An 18,302-nucleotide genomic window follows, 5' to 3' on the forward strand; every position below is an offset into this window, starting at 1 on the left:
GATAAACGTTGCTGACTAATTTAGGAACAACTACTTAAGAAAATGCAGCAGCCTAAAACATAACTAATGTTTGTGCTTCATGATTTGACATAATTCACTTCAGTCATCTGGGCCAATTCACAAAACTCTGCATCTATTTACAAATGATGGAAAATAGTTTCCTTAATTTTATAATTGGTACTTTTTCAAAAAAGTTGCTTTACTCTTTGGGTATTTATCAGAACTCTACAAGTTGTTCCTGACACTAAGGTGAATGGCTCCCTGCTGTTTTACACCCCCTTCACAATCTTGTACATGGATATGAAGATTAAATTATAACTCAAGTATTGTCTTTCTACATGCTCTTTGGATGACAATGTGACTGCAGCAGATGTTGCAGCTCTAAGATGCCATTTACAGGACTCTAATAATGTGTTTTCCACCCTAAAGATTGCTTCTTATACTGATCCTCTCGTCACACTAAGATGTTCCAGATCATCAAACTAATGTTAATATCGGATAAAAATAACTTTAGTAAAAACAAAACATTTCCAAATGATGTTTCTCATATAAACATTTAACACATGTATAAATGTGCCCTTGTAAAATCCTGATTTATATTTGACTAACCACATTATTTTTGGTTTATTGTTACAAGCCACAAACAGGCTGGATTACAATAGACCCACAGAATTAAGAAACCACTTAAATAGAATTTATTTAAAAATATGAAGTAGGCTAGAAAGTCTCACAAAAAATATAAATAAATAAAAAAAAACAATTTAAAGAAATTTAAGAACAGATGAAAAGCGAAGTTGTTGACAACTGCATGTTTGGAAAGGATTACAAAGTCATTTCTACTTCTGTGGGAATTTAGCAAGCCACTTTGAGAACCATTATTCACTAATGCAAGACAAACATGAAACCGTGGTGAACTTTCCGAGGAGTTGCGAACCAAGCACAAGGTTTCCCCCAGGAAATTTGCAAAGCCTGGTGGTTGGGTGCTAGGGCAGTCATTCATCCAGCGGCCCGTTGTGTTTTTGAGTTAAAAAATGTTTAAAGTTGACAGGAAATTTGAAAATAAAACTTGATCACTATGTGTTACTGAAAGATTGGAAGATTAATACCTGAACACCAACTATAAAGTCTTAAAAAATGCAAACATTTTAAAAAGACTTAAGTAAATAAGCAATGCTTAGCCTGGTGGGGGCACAAGTAAAGCCTGGTGGCCCTCCAGGCCTATAATACACTGGAGGAAACCCTGAAACCAAATAACTTAAACAGCTCGTTGATGACTTATCCAGGAGATCACAAATAGACTCCATAGCAAATCTGCAGGCCACACTGGTCACAGAGAAGAGGAGTCTTCATGGTTCAACAATAAGATAGAGACTGGGCACAAAGGCCCATGTTAGATTTGTCAATCTTGATGAGCCCAAGATTATCAAGGAAATATTTTGTGGGTTGACAAGCCAAAAGTGGAAACTGTTGGTTCCATTTCATCTACTGCAAAAAAACTAACAGCATTTCAGGAAAAAAAAAATGCAATTCCCAGACTGAGTCAAACCTGGAGGTGGTAGTGTGGCGGTTGAAAACCGCTTTGCTGCTTCAGGACCTTCATGACTTCATGACCATAATTGACAGAACCATGAATTCTGCTCTATCAGAAAATAATAGGAGAATGTTTGGCCATAAGTTAAGCTAATGTGGAACAATGTTCCAAGGTACACCAACAACTCATGAAGGGCTAAAATTAAAAATGAAAGATTTCTGAACGACCTACTCTGAGATCAAATTTAAACTTGATTGAATACGTTTAGCAAAACCTAAAATAGTTTTGGTGCAGTTAAAACTGCCTTGTACTATGATCTGAAACATTTTAGTGTGACCAAAAAAAACAATGCATGTGATATAAATAATTATCATTGTATCATACACAATACAATGAATACACGTGACAGGAAATGACACGGTATAGTATACACTTCGTTTGTTGAAAATTAAACTTGTGTATGTTGATGGTCTCAAAGTCCCCTCCCTATTTTAAACAGATAACCCAAAATCCAGCAACATACCTGGGTTTTAGCCTGCCTGTACAATGTTTCTTTCAATGCCTCAGACTCTAGTGAAGTGTTAAATATGTCTTTAACGTCAAAGGACTGCTCATCAATGGCTGCTTTACGTAAACCGTCCAGGCTCTTAGGGAAGCTGGGCAGACCCTCCAGATCCAAGAGAGAGCCCTCCTCCTCTATACACCTGCACACCGACGCAGGGGTGAATGAAAGGATGGAGCAGTATGGAGGGATTGGATGGATGGATGGATGGATGGATGGATGGATGGATGGATGGATGAGTAAAAGTAGGAAAAGTCAAAGATTTGGATGAGACAAAGGGAGCATTAATCGGATTTGAGAAGAGGAAAATGTTACAAACAGGAAGTAAAATGGGGAAAGGTGAAGTGGAGATAAACAGAAGAAAGGTACAGTTAATTAAAGGTTAGAAAGGCAGACGGGACAAACTGACAAAGTAATAAAAAGCTTTAGGGAGAAGATAGGAAGCTGACCTAACATGAATAAAAGAGGAAGTGAAGCTAAAGAGAATCTGAAATTCAAGCCGGTCTCCCCCTGCATGCCTTATAAACAAATTCATACCCCTTACACATTTTCCACATTATACTGGATATGACATATGGGAGGATTCTACTGTACGTACTACTAGACCAACACAAAATAAGGCACGTTTGTAACGTGGGAAAAAAAGTATAACTTGTTACGTTTATTTGTATACAAAAATCTGAAAAGTGTGGCAGGCATGTGTTTTCAGCTATCTTTACTTTAATACGCCCACATCAATTCCAAAACAGACGTTTTTAGCCGAATTGCAAAATGCTTGTATGTGGGGAAAACGAACGAAAGGCAACACAAGAAAAGGAAAATAGTGAGAGGCTGCAAAAAAACTTCAATAAAAATGTGAGACTGGTGAAAACGTGTTCGAAACACTTTCAGCTATAATTGAAGCAAATGTGGTTCTGCTAACTCAGGTGTGCAAAATACAAATGCATGCCACACTTTTAAGTTTTTTTTATTTGTGAGAAATGTTACTTATGTACAGTTAAGTGCAGTTTAAAGCACTGTACATATCAGTTTAGTAGTTGAATAAATTGGAATAAAACGAATGCAAAATTGCTATTTTTTTTTAAATTAAATTTTATTGACATATATAACTCATTGCTTTGCACTGCTTGAAAGAATAACCATGGAGCCTGACTTAAGGATGAATTCTTAGTTTTGTTCAGCTTTGTTTTTGCTTAGCACCGACCTGCGAGTGTGTTCATAGCTCATAGCTAACGGAGCCGTCTCCGCGTCTTCCTCTTCCTCGTCCTCCTCGTAGACTCCCGTCGTGATTGGAGATGGGGACTCCGGCGCCTCGTCGTGCGACTTCTCCGTCAGGCTGCCTTCTTCCTCCTCCTCGTCGTCCCCTTCCACCTCCTCTTCCTCTTCCTCCATCCCTTGCAGCCCTAGCTTGGAGTTGGACAAACTGTGGCTGGGCGGGCGCTCCTCTTCGGGCTGCTCTGACCTGCAGAGGTAGGAGAAGTGAGAACATTTTGCTAGCTTCAACTTTTATAGACTTAGGTTGTCAAAGCAGAATGCAGTTTTGCTTTTTTTATGCAGAAGAAAAAACCCCCCTTTCAATCATAGTTTGAAAATATTTCCCACATTCTGAGAAAGTAGATTAAAACATTTACTCGTTCCAAGAGCTTTGAATGTTTTTTTTGCTAATTTTAGTTGTTATAAAAATATGACACAAACAGTCTGGCCCTGGTTACTGTTACCCATTTCCTACCCGTCCAAATGCATGACTCATCTTTCAGAAAAAGACGTAATCTGATGACAACGTGAACAGTACAACTCCGGTGTCCACACAAACAACAAGGGTGCCGACAGTCTGCCCGGAGCTCTTTTCAAACAACCCGGCAGATGATTAATTGGCCAGCAACCCCCCAAACAGAGTCGGAGACGGCCCCGCCTTAGACCCGGTCCTCCACAAGCCGCTTCACACCGTAATGGTGGAACGTAGCTGGCGTGGCTGAGGGAAGATGTCGGCTCTGCTGTGAATGGGCTATCAGCACGCTACCATTACAGACTGCCATCTGTACATTTTCCAGCCTTCGTCTCAACAAAGTGCAGTTCCTCCATCACCCCCCAACCACAATGTCATGGCTCATGATATCATTTCCTTTGGGATGGCAAATTTACCCCTTGCATTTTTTTTTTTCTTGCCGAACTGTGGACATTCATCAAATCGGACAGGGTTACCTCTGGGAAGGGGTGCACGGGGACAGGATTGGGTCACACACAGTGGGTCGGTCCAAGCGGGTCGAGAGGCTTTAGGGGGAGAAAAGTTATTCTCTTTCAATCTAGATTAAATATCACCATAATCAAATTGCAGAGCTACTCGGCGGCGCTGGTGAATGGAGAAAGAAGCGTAGCTCGAACACAGGGGGGGGCCTGGGTTTTGTCATTTAGTCTAAACACGTCAGTTGGGTGTTTGTGTTAGTGGGCTGGAGGTATGGGTACCGCAGGCAGATTGGGGGAAGAGCTCAATCATCAGTGGATCTCCCAGATAAATGCCTAAACCAAATTCCCCCTCAGGGTCCTCCCTGTCGTAGACAAGAAACCAGACCCAATTGGGGTTTTATCCAACTCTAAAGCCAAAGCTGTGACCTGAGGATTAAGGTTATGGAGGTAACTTCCTTCCTCCTAAAAGATGTCTTTCTAGAAATATATCCATGAAGATCCATACTCTGTTATTGTTGTTTCAAACTTTTGCCTCGGAATCGGCAGCATCTCCAACATGGAAACACTTCAAAAGTTTTCATGAGCTTCCAGGAATTCTTATTTTGACTGGCTGGAGTTTTGAAGGAAGGGGAACTATGGTTGCGGGGGCGGTTAAAAATGATTACAAATAGCCATCCATAAATGTGTGTTTGTGTTCCCAGTTTTGCTTCAGTCACTCAAAGGGAGAATAAACAGCAGGCTGTCTGGTAGGAGGACAGAAAGCATAACATAGTCTGAATTACAGATATTAAAATGTCAGGCTATGGCTGTTGCAGATGAGACTCTGTATTGATCCCAGATGGCAGAGGGGGCTAATTTGCCACTGGGCCTGCTGGACGTAATGTGTGTTGACAAGAAGAAAGTGGGGAGGGGAGGGGGTATGATGGAAGAATGGAAAGACAAAATGTGAGACTACCAGAAGGGAATTCAAAACAAGAATGAAAGTGAGAGAGTCAATAAAAGAAGGCAAACCACTGATTAAGAGAAAACATTTCATCTCTTCTATTTTTTCTGCTAGTCAGTCTTTGGAAGATTCCCACAAACTGAGCATTGGTAATCTAGAAGCATGGAAGTCGATCCAACGTGACATTTGTGGGTGGAGGTAGACGGATGGTGCCTTAAAAAAACTGTGATGGAGCTAAAGCAACATATCTGCAAAAGATGTTAACAATATGGGAACAGATTTGAAGAACATATGGCAGATACAGCTTTGAAGGTGATGGAGACTAATGGCAGGCATGTTTAAACCACTAGGGAGCACTGTATACTCAATGCTAACACCGATAGCGACTTACAAAAGGATGTATACCCCTTGAACCTGTTCACAGTTTATAATGTTACAATTGCAGAATTCATTGAATTATATTGAGGTGTAATGTGACAGGTTGACACAAATAGCGTGATTATAAAGAAGAAAAGGGATATATGGCTTCAGTGTTTCCTTTTACAAATAAAAAACAACTAAAAGTGTGACATCACTGTATCTATTGTACTTTAATTTGTTGCCCCCCAAAAAGCCATTCAAACAAACTACTTGAGAAGTTTATTATTTATTAAACAGACTATGCCTATGGGTATTTTCATTTTCAAATGAACATAGTTGCTCTATGACGGAATCAGAGAATGATTAGAAAACATTTGTGAAGAAGCAGCATCACAAAAACTAAGGGACACAGCAGAAATGTCAGTGAATAAAAGTTATGAAGCAGTTTAAGGCAGAGTTATGTTGGAAAAACAATGTTCCACATTTTAAACATATCACAGAGGATTATTTAATTGTTATAAACATAGAGTAAGGCACAATTGATCATACATGCCCATGAACTGAACCTGTCTGGCTAAGCAATTTATTTATTATAAATTTTATTAGAACATACACAATAAAGGTGTGTAATTCTGCAAGACGCACTACCGTAAGGCAGAACACCTAAAACTGTTCCGTTACTTTGTTTAAACTACAACTTCTCTTTTTCTTTCTTCAAATTTAAATACACAGCTACTGTATCTGTACATTTAAATACATTAAGAGCGATCAGAACATGTAAAACACATGGTGTAAATGAAATAAGTGTGCTTTTGTCTAACCTTTTATCCGTGGAGCTGGAGGCCTGGTTCATCTCACTGTTGGAAATAAAGTTGCGAATTTCAGAGAAGTACGAGTCCTCCTTCTCGTCTAAAAGTGCGTGATTGTCTGGCTCGGAGTTTGGAGAGGAGATGGTGGTTCCTAGGTTGGAAAGCATCCCGGACTGCTGGCTGACTGTGACGGGGGAAAAAAAGAAGAAAAATTCATGTTCATACTTTTTGACAAAAAAAATAAACAGCTGCAGAAGAAATGTGTAATTCTTTTTAAAAATGCCAGTGTGAATGCCCTAGTATATTTTGCCAGAAGAAAATACGGTATTTTTGAAGAGGAATGCCATTTTTGATCTGAAAAACAACTATTTCAAAAGGTTTATAAAATTATATAACATTATTCTATTCCAATTTTACACTCTTATTGGGCAACAATGGTTGAGATACAGCAAATAGAAGTATGAGTTATTAAGATTATTCTGGGACAGGTGTGATGACCCTTAAAAACTGATCAATGGTTACTAGCTTCATGTAAACTTGGTCAAAGTGGTAAAAGCCTGTTGCATTGTCTCCTTTCAGGTTGTCATATTAGCCACACATTAAATCATGTGTAATTTAGATGTTAACACAAACAGGCATTTACTCCTTTCATAATGTTTGTATTCCTTCTATAATCAGTGGCATACCACCATACATGCAAGTCCCTCTTTCAGTAGATTTTACCCATTTCAAATCATTCAAACATTTATCTGGGTGATGATTTTAAATTTCTGCACATGTTATGGTGAGCCATTTATCATTCGAAACCTTTAGCCAAGCAGTCCCTGTTTACTAACAACTTTCAACGTGCTTCGCCTCAGTTTTGTCAGAGAAGCAGCCACAGATGTGGCAGCCTCACCAGGAATGTTCTCGTGCTCATGCTTCTTGAGATGGCGGTCGAGGTTGGTTTGCTGACCGAAGCAGCGATTGCACAGGTGACATTTGAAGGGTTTTTCCTTGTTGTGGATATTGCGGACATGACGCTGAAGGTTGGAGGAGATGCTGAATGAGCGGTCACAGTATTTACACCTGCCAAAGACCAACAGAGTCATTGAAATATAGGTTAGAGGTGCAGCAGCACGATCAGGGCGTTTCATTCAAATGATGCAGTCAGGTCTGTTATTGTCATTTTTATAAATGCACCTGCTTATAAATGCATGTGCTAGTTTCAGACATAAAACAGGCATACGGTTTTAGATAAATAGTGTGCATCATGCTTAAACATAAAAATGGAGCATTTCTGAAAGGAGGGTATTTGAAGAATAAGAATACTCTAAAACATGAGCTAAAACTATATGATAAATAAGAAGACAGAATCCAAAAAAAAGCTGTAGAAACCTGTAGGGTTGCTCCCCTGTGTGTGTCCGCAAGTGCCTGGTGAGGTTTGCTGAGCGGGGGAAAATCTTCCCACAGTACCTGGCGGGAAGGATGGACATTGAAGGCACATTATCATTAAAGAGTTTAACTTTACCTTCATTGTGATGGAGTAACCAGCAAAACATCCATAGTGTACTAACCTGCAAGCATAACGTTCCTTGCCCTTTCGAAGGATTGCTTCTGAGAGGGAAGGTGGTGGTGAGCGGAAATTGAACAGTGGATGGGTCGGGTGTTGCAGCGTATTGGGCGGCATGTCCAGTTTCAGGGCACCAAAGCTCTCCAGCTTCTCTGTCATATTTTCCATGGCTGACATCTGAAAGATGTCAAAAAAATGTCATATACTTTTGAAATACATTCAGTTGGATGCTATTTTGTGTTTGGCTCACCTCCCATGAATAGTGTATAGTAGATCATTACATGAATATTTGTGATCAATTTTACACCAGGATTTTTTGTTGTGAGATTCCATGTTCAGTTAGCAACTTGTTTGGTATCTTAATTTAGCATAAATAAAGATGAGCTAGTTCTTGAGACAGAAGTTAGCCGCTAATCGAGGCGGGGCCCAAAGTAAAGCAGATTTTTATTGATTTAAAACAACTATCTCATAAAGATCACAGTTGTTTTTTTTTGCAAAGTCTAAGTTTATAAACCTTAAACTGCTATCACATTTTCATGGGACAACAAATTAGATAGAAGACACAAAATGGAGGTGATGATTCTTCTGTATGGAAGATGAACTGAGAACAGAGCTGAGAGTATGAGGCTTTTATCATTAAACACCAAAGCAGTCCAGACTGAAATTACAAAAAGGGGCACAAGTTCATCTGATTTACTTTATTCAAGGATATTTTTGTTGCTCATAGCAGCCTTTTTTCCCTTTTAAGCCATTCTCAACTCCATCACCAATTAAAAATCTAAACTGATAATTTAACTATGTACCTTTTGCCATCCCTTGTTTGTATTTGTTAAAGTTGCAGAGCAAGTTTCTGGCATCAACTGTGTGTCACCTAGCAACTAACTCACAAAACAGGCTAAGTGAACTTTAAGCTATGTTTGTTTAAAAATGTGGTCAATGTGGTTATATGCCTAATTGTAAAAGTGCCTTCTTGTGGTCAAACAATAATGCTGCTGGTACAGGAGATGCAGGGTAGCATACTGGTAGAACCAATTTTTCCCTTCATACGGGAGATTGATGTCATGGTTAAAACTAGGCAGTTAGCAACCAAGTTATAATAACTAATAGAAAGTGAAAGAGTTATGTACCAGAAGCATTAGCAAAGCAGTTTATATTAGGGTCTAATCTTGTTTCTAAAGACCACTAACCCAACTGACTTAAGTGCCCTTCTCCTCTGAATCAATTTAAACCAGTGTTTTGTTCTTTACCTCTTACATTTTTGTGACAAAGCTGCTGTTTTAAACCAGCAAACTTGCAAAGTACAATATAGTTTGTGATACCCCCTACTGATAGCGGCTTTCCTTCCCCTAGAAGCCTGTGAACAAAAGAGGCCAGCCACATAGAAGTTTATTTGCCAAAACAGGCTTACATCCTTCCTTTTATTAGTGAATATGGGACGGGAGAGACACGGGGACAGACACTCCGTCGCTATGTGTTTATTCGTAGTCTGAGAAACGGGTATAGGGGGTGTGGGGAGATTCCGTCATGCGACTGAATTAGAGGTGGCATTGTGTTTGGATCGCTGGGAGGATCACAGCTGGGACACTCCCATATGAGAAGTTTTTACATGGAGGCCTGTGAAAACATTTTATCAAGGGTATAGCAATAAATTACGAGGCAACGTATTCAAATGGGAGCCAGGGAAATGCCTGTTGTAGACTTAAATCGTAATCCCACAGGGATAGCAATTTGCTCACAAATTTAATCAAGAACAGTACATTTATTGTATGTATAAATATATATGAATCTATCTGGATATTTACAAGAAGAGAGAATTGCAAAGTCATGCTTAATAGAGGACACAGATTTCCAGGTCAGATTAAACTGCTTCCCCAATGAGAGGCCCCTATTCTCCTGGACACAAACACAGGATGTCCTTGATGGACACGGTGCTATTATCTAGCCAGCCAGCCAGTCACTGAGAAAAACTCCTGAAGAGTATTGACTTATTGGCTGGCCTTTGGACTCTCAGTACATAAAACAATGCCACAAATAACAGTGGCATGGCCAACTGAGGCAATCTGTTCAATTCAAACGGGTATTTTACTTTATTAATAATATTATCATTCTCTGTAATCAAGATTTGTAGAGGTAGGGAAGGTCTGGAGACAGTCAAACAATGTTGCTGATTATCAAAGGACGTGCTATAACACACCGTGTCTTCTGGAAAAAAAACGTGGAGTTGACAAAGTACACAGGCGCCATTTGGTAAACAAAGGAAGAAATCACAGAACCCTTGAGAAAATACATGAGCACAGAGGAGTGAAGGAGCAAAGGGGCTTATTAATTCAGGTTGCAGTGTTGTGGGAGGCAGAAGCTTAGGATTTCAATGTAATTCAAGTTAAACACCTTTTTATTTAAGACACAATATAAAATAAATAAAAGTTAATCCCTTTCAGGAACAATATGTTCATTTGTAACATGTTTAGGCCATTTGCTTGCTTTCATGTCAGCGTGTTGAAATCTCTCTCTTCAATAAGATACATATAGTATATTGAGTCTAGTTTACCTGTGGATGGAAGAGTGGTGGGGAGGGCCTCAGGATCTTCTCCTTCAAAGCTCCAACCGGATCAAGTAGCTTCCTCTTTTCCACCCTGCTGGACCAACGACAAGGCACAGGGTTACGTACCAAGGTCAGAGTTTCCCTAATGTCTTTAAACCTGACATCAAGTTCTACCTTGTTGATTATGTGAAAATGTTAGGTCCTGGTCTAATTGGGGCTGAAATACCTGTAGATGGGATCCATGAAGAATGCGGAGGGCTTGGCATAGTGCAGTGGTGGAGGCTGATGCGGCTGTGCCTGCGGTTGCTGGTGCTGGGTTATGGAGGGTTGGTGCAATGACTGCGAATGAGGATGAAGGAATCCCACTGAGGTTTCGTCTTTATGGGAGACCACCTTGCCGGCGCCAAAGATATGATTCTTTCGATTTTGGGGCTCAGCTGGCAGGCCGTTGTGACCACTTCGATTTCTGCTGCCAATGCTGAGGTCCAGTGGCTGCTCTTCATTGTTAGATATCACTACAGGACCACTGTTGTTCCCAGTACTGCTTGGGTTGGATGGGTTTGTTGGAGCTGGAGGAGTTAACTTGGCCTCCTTGGGTTTTGTTGTGAGATCAAAAGGTGACTCTGCGGTGGGAGCAGGAGCTGTGGGGGAACTTGAAACCATCTTGTGCAGCTGTTCACGAGGGGATTTGGGCTCCGCCTTCAGGAATATGCTAGGATTGAGAGTGCCTCGATCAGCGCCGAAAGGGTATAGGGAGTTGTGGAAGTTGGGTAGAAACTGAAAGGGAAACATGGAATGGTAGGGCAGTGGACCCATCTTTTTCTCCTGATGAAGTCCCATCAAAGCAGGACCAAAATATTTCTCAGCTATGTTAGCAATTGCTTTAATGGAATCGGTGGTGGCTGCATTGGCATTTGTGGTGGTAGGAGGCAGGGCTTGCTCATCAGGTGGAGGAAAGAAGGAGTGCTGGGATAAAGCAGAATGAAAAGGGCGATCTATAGAAAGTGTTCCTGAACTAGACACAGCTGATATCAACGCACTACTTGAGTCCTCTAACTGGTTTCCGTCTTGACTTGACACAGTGCCAGACGGCTTCCTCCTTTTACCACTCCTCTCACGTTCACTATCACCTTCGCTCTCCAGGTCAGAACCGTCACCTGAAACAGTACCAGTGGTGGTGTCCAAATCTGTTCCACTTGTGGTATTAACATCTTCAAGGTCACTTCCATCCGACATGTCTGCCAGTTTAGATTTAGGTTTAGTTTCTCCACTAGAAGACAAATCAAGCTTACTGTCCTTTTCCTTGTCTTCCAGTGGACTCAAACCACTAATGCCATTGCTGTTTGTGGAGTTGACAAGTGACAATGGTGGGGCATCTAAGGGGCTCCGAGGGAGCTTAACCTCTTGACTGCTGCCTGCTAGTGGGCTCTTTAATAAAGAACTGGGAGGTAATAAAGGTGGCCGTGGATAAAGCGCAGGGGGAAAGATACCTGGAAACCCATGTGGGAGGGATGGGAAGCCATGAGGTCCTGTGGAGAAGGGCAAGCCAGCATGAGGGTGAGGTCTCGAGGGAAAGTAGTCAGTGAAGCCTAAACCTGACTGGTTCAGTCCTGGTAGGTGGGGATGGTGGGACTTGGCTTTAGCCATGATGGGGCTAGAGCTCATGGCAATTCCAGGGGTGAAAATCCCCGCTGGAGTGCCATAATGATTTTTGCCCTCGCAAAAGCGGCGATGCTTGTTGAGGGAGGAGGTAGTGCTGAATAACTGCCCACAGTCCTTACACTTGATCTGGGTACGACAGTCAGCATGCATTCTCTTGTGACGGCAGAGGTTGGAGAACTGGGTGTAGGATTTGTGGCACACCTCACCTGGGGACGCAAAAAGACGTAGCCCATCAGGGCCTGGTTAAACCCATTTTAACACTGTCTCTAACTATGCATACCAAATCAATAGCATACAACACAGACTACAGACAGAACACTAACAACAAATTGTAGTTTTCTTTGTACAGCATCAGTCAGTGGTGTGTCTTTTTTCCAATTAACAAAAAATATATCAAACAGATTGTAAAAAGATGCAAATATGTAATAACCATATGGTTGGAACCTTAATCCCTATTCATGCCCTAGGTTGACTTAGCTTTAAGACAATATTTAAATATTGCCTTGTTTCTTCTGACGGCCCTTAATATATACTTAATATTAGCATTTTGGAGTGACCCAATCAGAGACTTTATTCTAATACAGAATATCTGGGAGGAAATTCAGGATTAGAGGGTTTCCAACTTCAATCACATGGAGCCCATCACCAGAGATAAGTAAAAAAAAAATAGAAGAAACCTGGGAAAACCTGGTCAGCATTTATATTAAGGGTTTGATTTCTGCAATGCTGACAAAGATTTTCATGCTTAAGTGTAAGTACTGTAAGTCTACAGCATGACTTTAAAGGTTAATGTTCACCGTTCACCTAAAAAAAGAAAAGTAGCTTATGTTATTTTCAACCACTGATTAACATCCAACAAACGTTAAATCAAAATACCTTGCTTCAGAAATAAAAGTTGACGTTGATATTTTAAAAAAAAATTGTGTCCCACTGGTAATTTGTTGAAGGAAACAATCCAAATGAAAAACAATAGTGTCACCACCTGATATCCAACACATATGTAAACAACTCAGTTAAATCCCAATAAATATGAAATCCCTGGGCCTTTATGTTTGGGTCACAAGTTGTACAAGACCCACAGACCATATGGAGCAAATCTATTAAAATACAATAAAAAAAATTTATGAAATGAATTAACTATTAGGAATTTTGACATTTGCCACAAGCTCTTACTTACAGATAAAGGGTTTGACACTGCTGTGGATGTGCTTATGCTGTTTGAGACCTGACGAGGTGGCAAAGGTCTTGCCACATTCAGGACACGTGTGAGCCCGTGCTCCCACGTGCTGGGAGCGGATGTGCCGCTGAAGGTTGCTGGGATCTGTGAAAACCTGAAAGAGCAAAATAAGAGCATGACAACACAATGTTTGCCATCGCAGAAGCCACAAAATATGTATAACTATTGAAATATAGCTTGCTGTCTGAATTACCAAAAACTGTGTATAGTACAATAAAGATTTAACTCAAACAAGTCAAAACAGAAAAAGCCTGTGTGTCCAGTGCACAACTTACGTGCCGGGTATGCTGTACCTTATCACAGTTTTCACACTCAAAGCGCTTGCCACTGTCATGAGACATCTGGTGGCGGATGAGGTTGGATTTCCAGTTGAAGGCTTTGGGACACTGGTCACACTTGTACTCCCTCTCCTCTGTGTGGACTATCATGTGTTGCCCCAGACTTTAATAATAAAAAAAAAAAAAAAAAAAAGAACAAGCATTTGAATGCATCAAATGTGCAATATATGTTATCTAAAAAAAAGAAAAAAGAAGAGCATTCTGTGCACCTGTACTCGTTTGGGAAGATCTTTTCGCAGTCCTTGCACTCGTGGATGGGCTCATCGCTGTCCTCCCGCTCCTGTTTGAAGTCCTCTCTCAGTGCGTCAAAGATGGATCCTGCACTTGAGCATGAGTACTTCTGATGCCGTCGCAACTCAAGGGTTGAGGAGAACAGCTCATCGCAGTCTTCACAGCGGTACATTTGCTCGTCTGCAAAAGCCCATTTAGACAGACATTTTCAGATACAATTTAAAAACGTAATCATAATCAAAGTATGAAGTAGTAGGATTTTTTTTCAGATTCATATTTTCTGTTAAAATACAATGGTAGAGTGTACAGACTCATGTTATTTTAAAAGCTTTTCTGCATGTCATTCTATACATTACTGAAACATTAATCTATTTTTCATATTCATAAAGAATAAATATGAAATCTATTTGTTTCTGGGTTTATGACTCTATTTTTTTCTTTACATTTTTCAGTAAGTGTTTGGCTGTGCACAAAGTACCAGTGTTTAGTAACTAGCCGAAGAAAAAGGATCTATTTCCACCTTTAAAAATTGCTCTTGTTACTCATCAAGTAATCTATGCTGTTTTGCGCTTTAGTTACAGCTAAACAAACTTGTTTTTCCAAAAGGTAAATGTAAACAATCCTGCAATTGACAACTACATGAAATGGAAATCAATTACCAGTAAAATGTGGGCTTCATTAACACACTTAATTACTCATTGAACTAAGTGTTCGCCTCAGACTGCAAGACTCAGAGTAACAGCACGCAGGGGAAACAATAGGGGCAGGTCTTCCTCTTCCATGCTGATAACCTTTACAATACTTCTCACAGGCAAGGTCAAACACATAAAATCTAGACCACCTTTCTCAATAGCCAATTCCTGAGTCGGACGCCAAGTTCAACAGACAGAAAGCCCAGCGGAGGGACTTTGTGCATGGACGTGTGAATGTGTGCGCGAGCCGGTGCTCCTGTGAACATTTTCCAAAGTGAGCCGCAAGGAGCGGAGGTAAGCAGGGTCGCAGCGGCGCCAGCCCAGTGGTGATTTCAGCGTCAAGCTGCCATGCCTTTTTTGCCATGACACCGAGCACCCACTGCCCACGTCGCCCCTCAACCCCTTTCCCTTTCCACCAATATGCCACCCGCTCTCATCCATCAATTCTAGCCCTGCTAAATGAGTTTATCCAAAATGACTTACAGTGCATGGCTCACCTGCTTTCTACTCCATGTGACCATTTATCCAGCTGGAACTTCTTGGAAACATTAAAAGAGCATTAGAGCACCAACATCCAGTGTTTCTAACCTTCACGAGATGCATGAGTGACCGCCTGGTCAATGGAGCATTACGCCGAGCTCAAACGCCACACTAACTAGCTCGCTTTTGACACTGATTTGTGCATGTATACCTTGAAGAATGGATATTAAAACGTCTCACCATTTAGGTGATTTCAGAGTGGAAAATGTTGAAAAAAACATGACTCGCGTCCACTCGCGTTAGACTTTTGAGGACCTTAATAGGTGGAAAAGCTTCTGTTTATGTTAAAGGTAGTGAAACAGGCGCTCTGGTAAAAGCAACACAAGTGTCCATTGTGAGAGCGGGTCTGTGTGTCAGAATAGGCATAAACAAAGGCGTTTGCTCGGTGCATATCAGTGTACATGTGTTTTTTCAGTTAGTCTGCTGTGTGCGAGTGGGCTGGGGTGGGATTGGGGTGGTGGAGGTTATAAAGTGGAGACTAATAGCTCTCTGGGAGACGAAGGGAGGCACAATTATGTGCAGTTTAGCAGCTAATCTGGGAGCATGGGTGAGGTCTCGGGGGACTCCTCAAGTCCTTTACTTCAAATTCCTTCTTCGATAAGCCAGACGCAGAGAGCAGGGCTGCACTGCCAGGCGCTGCCTTTCTGTCTCAGGCACACAAACAAGGGGAGACCAAACCACAAAACGTCTTGGAAGGTGGACTCTGTCTATGTCCTCCTTCTAATTGTCTGTCTACCTTGCTCAAAATAAAGTATTTTCCAATAAAAAAGCACCTGTAATATATTGTTTCAGTTTAGTCCTTCTCTCACACCAATACACAAAGCCATAGGTTTTAGCTTTTATGCACATATTTTGGCAGGCTGCCTCATTCTTATATCTTGTATTCTATCTGTATACACACACATACTGACACAGGTGAAAAGAACAAATAACTATGCCCACTTAATCTTTGACCTCCACTTAAAGCACACCAGTTTCCCTCTTTACAACAATCAAACTGCTTTCAGCCGTTATTTCCCGCACTTAGTTTGGCAACGACGTCCATGCATTGTCTGTATGTCATGCAGACATGGAAACTTAATGAGCTGCAGAACATCTTACAAACATCCTGTTCTCCCTCCATCAAAGGACTGTACAATCATTGACGAGTAAAAAGTGTATTTTTTTTTTAAATAAAAAAAAAATAATGTTACCTGACAACAACGCTTCACTACAATAAGTCCAAGATGTTCAAAGAGGAAGAAAAAAGGCCAAGTTTCATACCAAACAAAGCGGTCTAAATTAGATTATGAGAGAAAGTACTGGATATATTTTCTCTGATGCCCAGCACACACGGACAGTTCAAAGGAATGGCAAGATCTACAGGAACGTCAAGCTAAACTATAAGGGGATATCAGGATTTTCTTTTTATAATTTACAATTTATGTTGGAAATGAAGTCTAAATAAAAAGTAAAGATGATTGTATTTTTGAAATCATAATAAAAACAAAAATATTTTAACGTAAGCAATTATAAGCTTGATTCAATAACTAAATGCAGTGTGTGTTCATGGCACACAGAAGAAACAGAACGAGAGAACATAAATATACCATAAAAAGCAAAAAAAATAATTTATTGCAAAGGTTTGGCTCAACCTGTTGTTGACTAGATATGTTTTGAGGGATTAGAGGCCACAAGCTGCAAGTTTAAAACAATTTCAATGTAAAACTGTGTTTTAGTTTCAGCTTTTATTGAAAAAAATTCGTATAGAAAACAGAAATAATTATGCTGCTTTCATTGTAAAATTGCTGAATTAATTTATGGCACTTATTTGGTTTGAGGCTATGAAGGCCTCAGCGTGGTACTGAGAAGGTTTGCAGTAAAACCCAACATCCTCAGCAGTTCGGTAGCTTATAATCGGTTTACACTGTGATACAGTAAATTTACAGTGCATCCTGGAAAACATATAAAAAGGACTGAAACGTGCATTAGAGTGATCATTTACTGCAGTTTATTCAGTTTTTTCAGTATTGGGCCTGTAGATTAATGTTGGTCAATTTTGTACAGTAGTTAGCTGTACAGTCCTGATGTTTTAATGTTTGTTAGTTTGACTTTAATTTTACTAAAAACTGAGGTACTGTGTTTTCAGAGAGACGTACGAGAAAATTATTATTATTAATAATATTACTGTCTCTATTATTAACAAAAATACCACATGAAATAATAGATATTTTGTATTTATTGTAATTATTATGTGATGCAGGTATCAGATGTAGAGAAATAATGGATATTTTTTTACGAAACATGATTGGATCAGAATTGAAGCCGTCCTGAATAAATGCTTTTATTACTTCTCCCTCTCTGTTTTTGTTTAAAAAGTGTTTCACAATGTGGTTTCGATATTCGGCGCTACCGAACAGGCAGGTTCCAATTTCACACAGGCTTTCCTTACAAAAAAGGGCCAATTGACGCCTCAGTGTTCCGGCAGAGAACTGAAGTTTTTTATTTATTTATTTATTTTTTTATGTAGTGCACTACAATAAAAGATCAGACCAGGCCTCTCCATGTTCTGCATGTTGTTATTTTTTAATTAATGGGCCTTTAAGCGTAAATGATTCATTAGTTTTTATCCATCGTGGACATTAATTATTTTTCAGAAAATCACCATGCTTGAGGACGGAAGAATATTTTGGAAAGAGACAATGTGTTTTTTTTTTTTTTTTTTCTCTCTCCTTTTTATTTTTTGTCCGTTAAGGAGTCGTGAAAGCAGCACAGGATGCGAGTTGAAGTTTGTTTAAAGTGTACTCTAATGACGCGCATTAATCTTACCTTGTAGGTTGGGTGCCATGGATCCCTCGGGGAAAATCCCGTCCTTCATATACACCAGGAGCTCCTCCCCTGCTTCAATATCCCGAACAGCTTTATAATAAATCTAAGGAGAGGAAGGGTGGTGGAGGGGAATAAGGGAAAAAAAGAGGGAGACTTTAAGTTCCGGTCAAGATGAAATAAATGAAAAATAAATTTCTGAAATTGGATTTTTTCTTTTTCTTTTCCTGTTCCAATTTGCATATCAGCAAGGTTAGACATCCCATTGAGGCAATTGTTCAATTTTAATCTTACTCGTTAAAAGAATTGAATAA

General features: G+C 40.1%; 1 protein-coding gene across 8 annotated transcripts in view; it reads right to left on the reverse strand.

The window, feature by feature from the left end:
• Positions 1-18,302, reverse strand: part of prdm16 (PR domain containing 16) — a 208,809-nt gene that overhangs the window by 3,503 nt on the left and 187,004 nt on the right. For 2 of the 8 annotated variants that reach the window (XM_028020310.1, XM_028020344.1), the window contains 12 exons: positions 17,992-18,094; positions 13,930-14,131; positions 13,658-13,823; positions 13,323-13,476; positions 10,710-12,384; positions 10,490-10,577; positions 7,946-8,118; positions 7,767-7,844; positions 7,288-7,457; positions 6,402-6,573; positions 3,298-3,555; positions 2,055-2,235 (listed from right to left, as the gene is read on the reverse strand). In XM_028020310.1, the coding sequence (XP_027876111.1) occupies positions 2,055-2,235; positions 3,298-3,555; positions 6,402-6,573; positions 7,288-7,457; positions 7,767-7,844; positions 7,946-8,118; positions 10,490-10,577; positions 10,710-12,384; positions 13,323-13,476; positions 13,658-13,823; positions 13,930-14,131; positions 17,992-18,094 (3,420 nt within the window). The remainder of the gene's footprint in view (positions 1-2,054; positions 2,236-3,297; positions 3,556-6,401; positions 6,574-7,287; positions 7,458-7,766; positions 7,845-7,945; positions 8,119-10,489; positions 10,578-10,709; positions 12,385-13,322; positions 13,477-13,657; positions 13,824-13,929; positions 14,132-17,991; positions 18,095-18,302) is intronic. The other 6 variants (XM_028020349.1, XM_028020326.1, XM_028020323.1 and 3 more) reach the window with 6 other exon arrangements.

Source organism: Xiphophorus couchianus, chromosome 1 (genome assembly GCF_001444195.1).
Source record: "Xiphophorus couchianus chromosome 1, X_couchianus-1.0, whole genome shotgun sequence".
NCBI classification, from domain to species: Eukaryota; Metazoa; Chordata; class Actinopteri; order Cyprinodontiformes; family Poeciliidae; genus Xiphophorus; species Xiphophorus couchianus.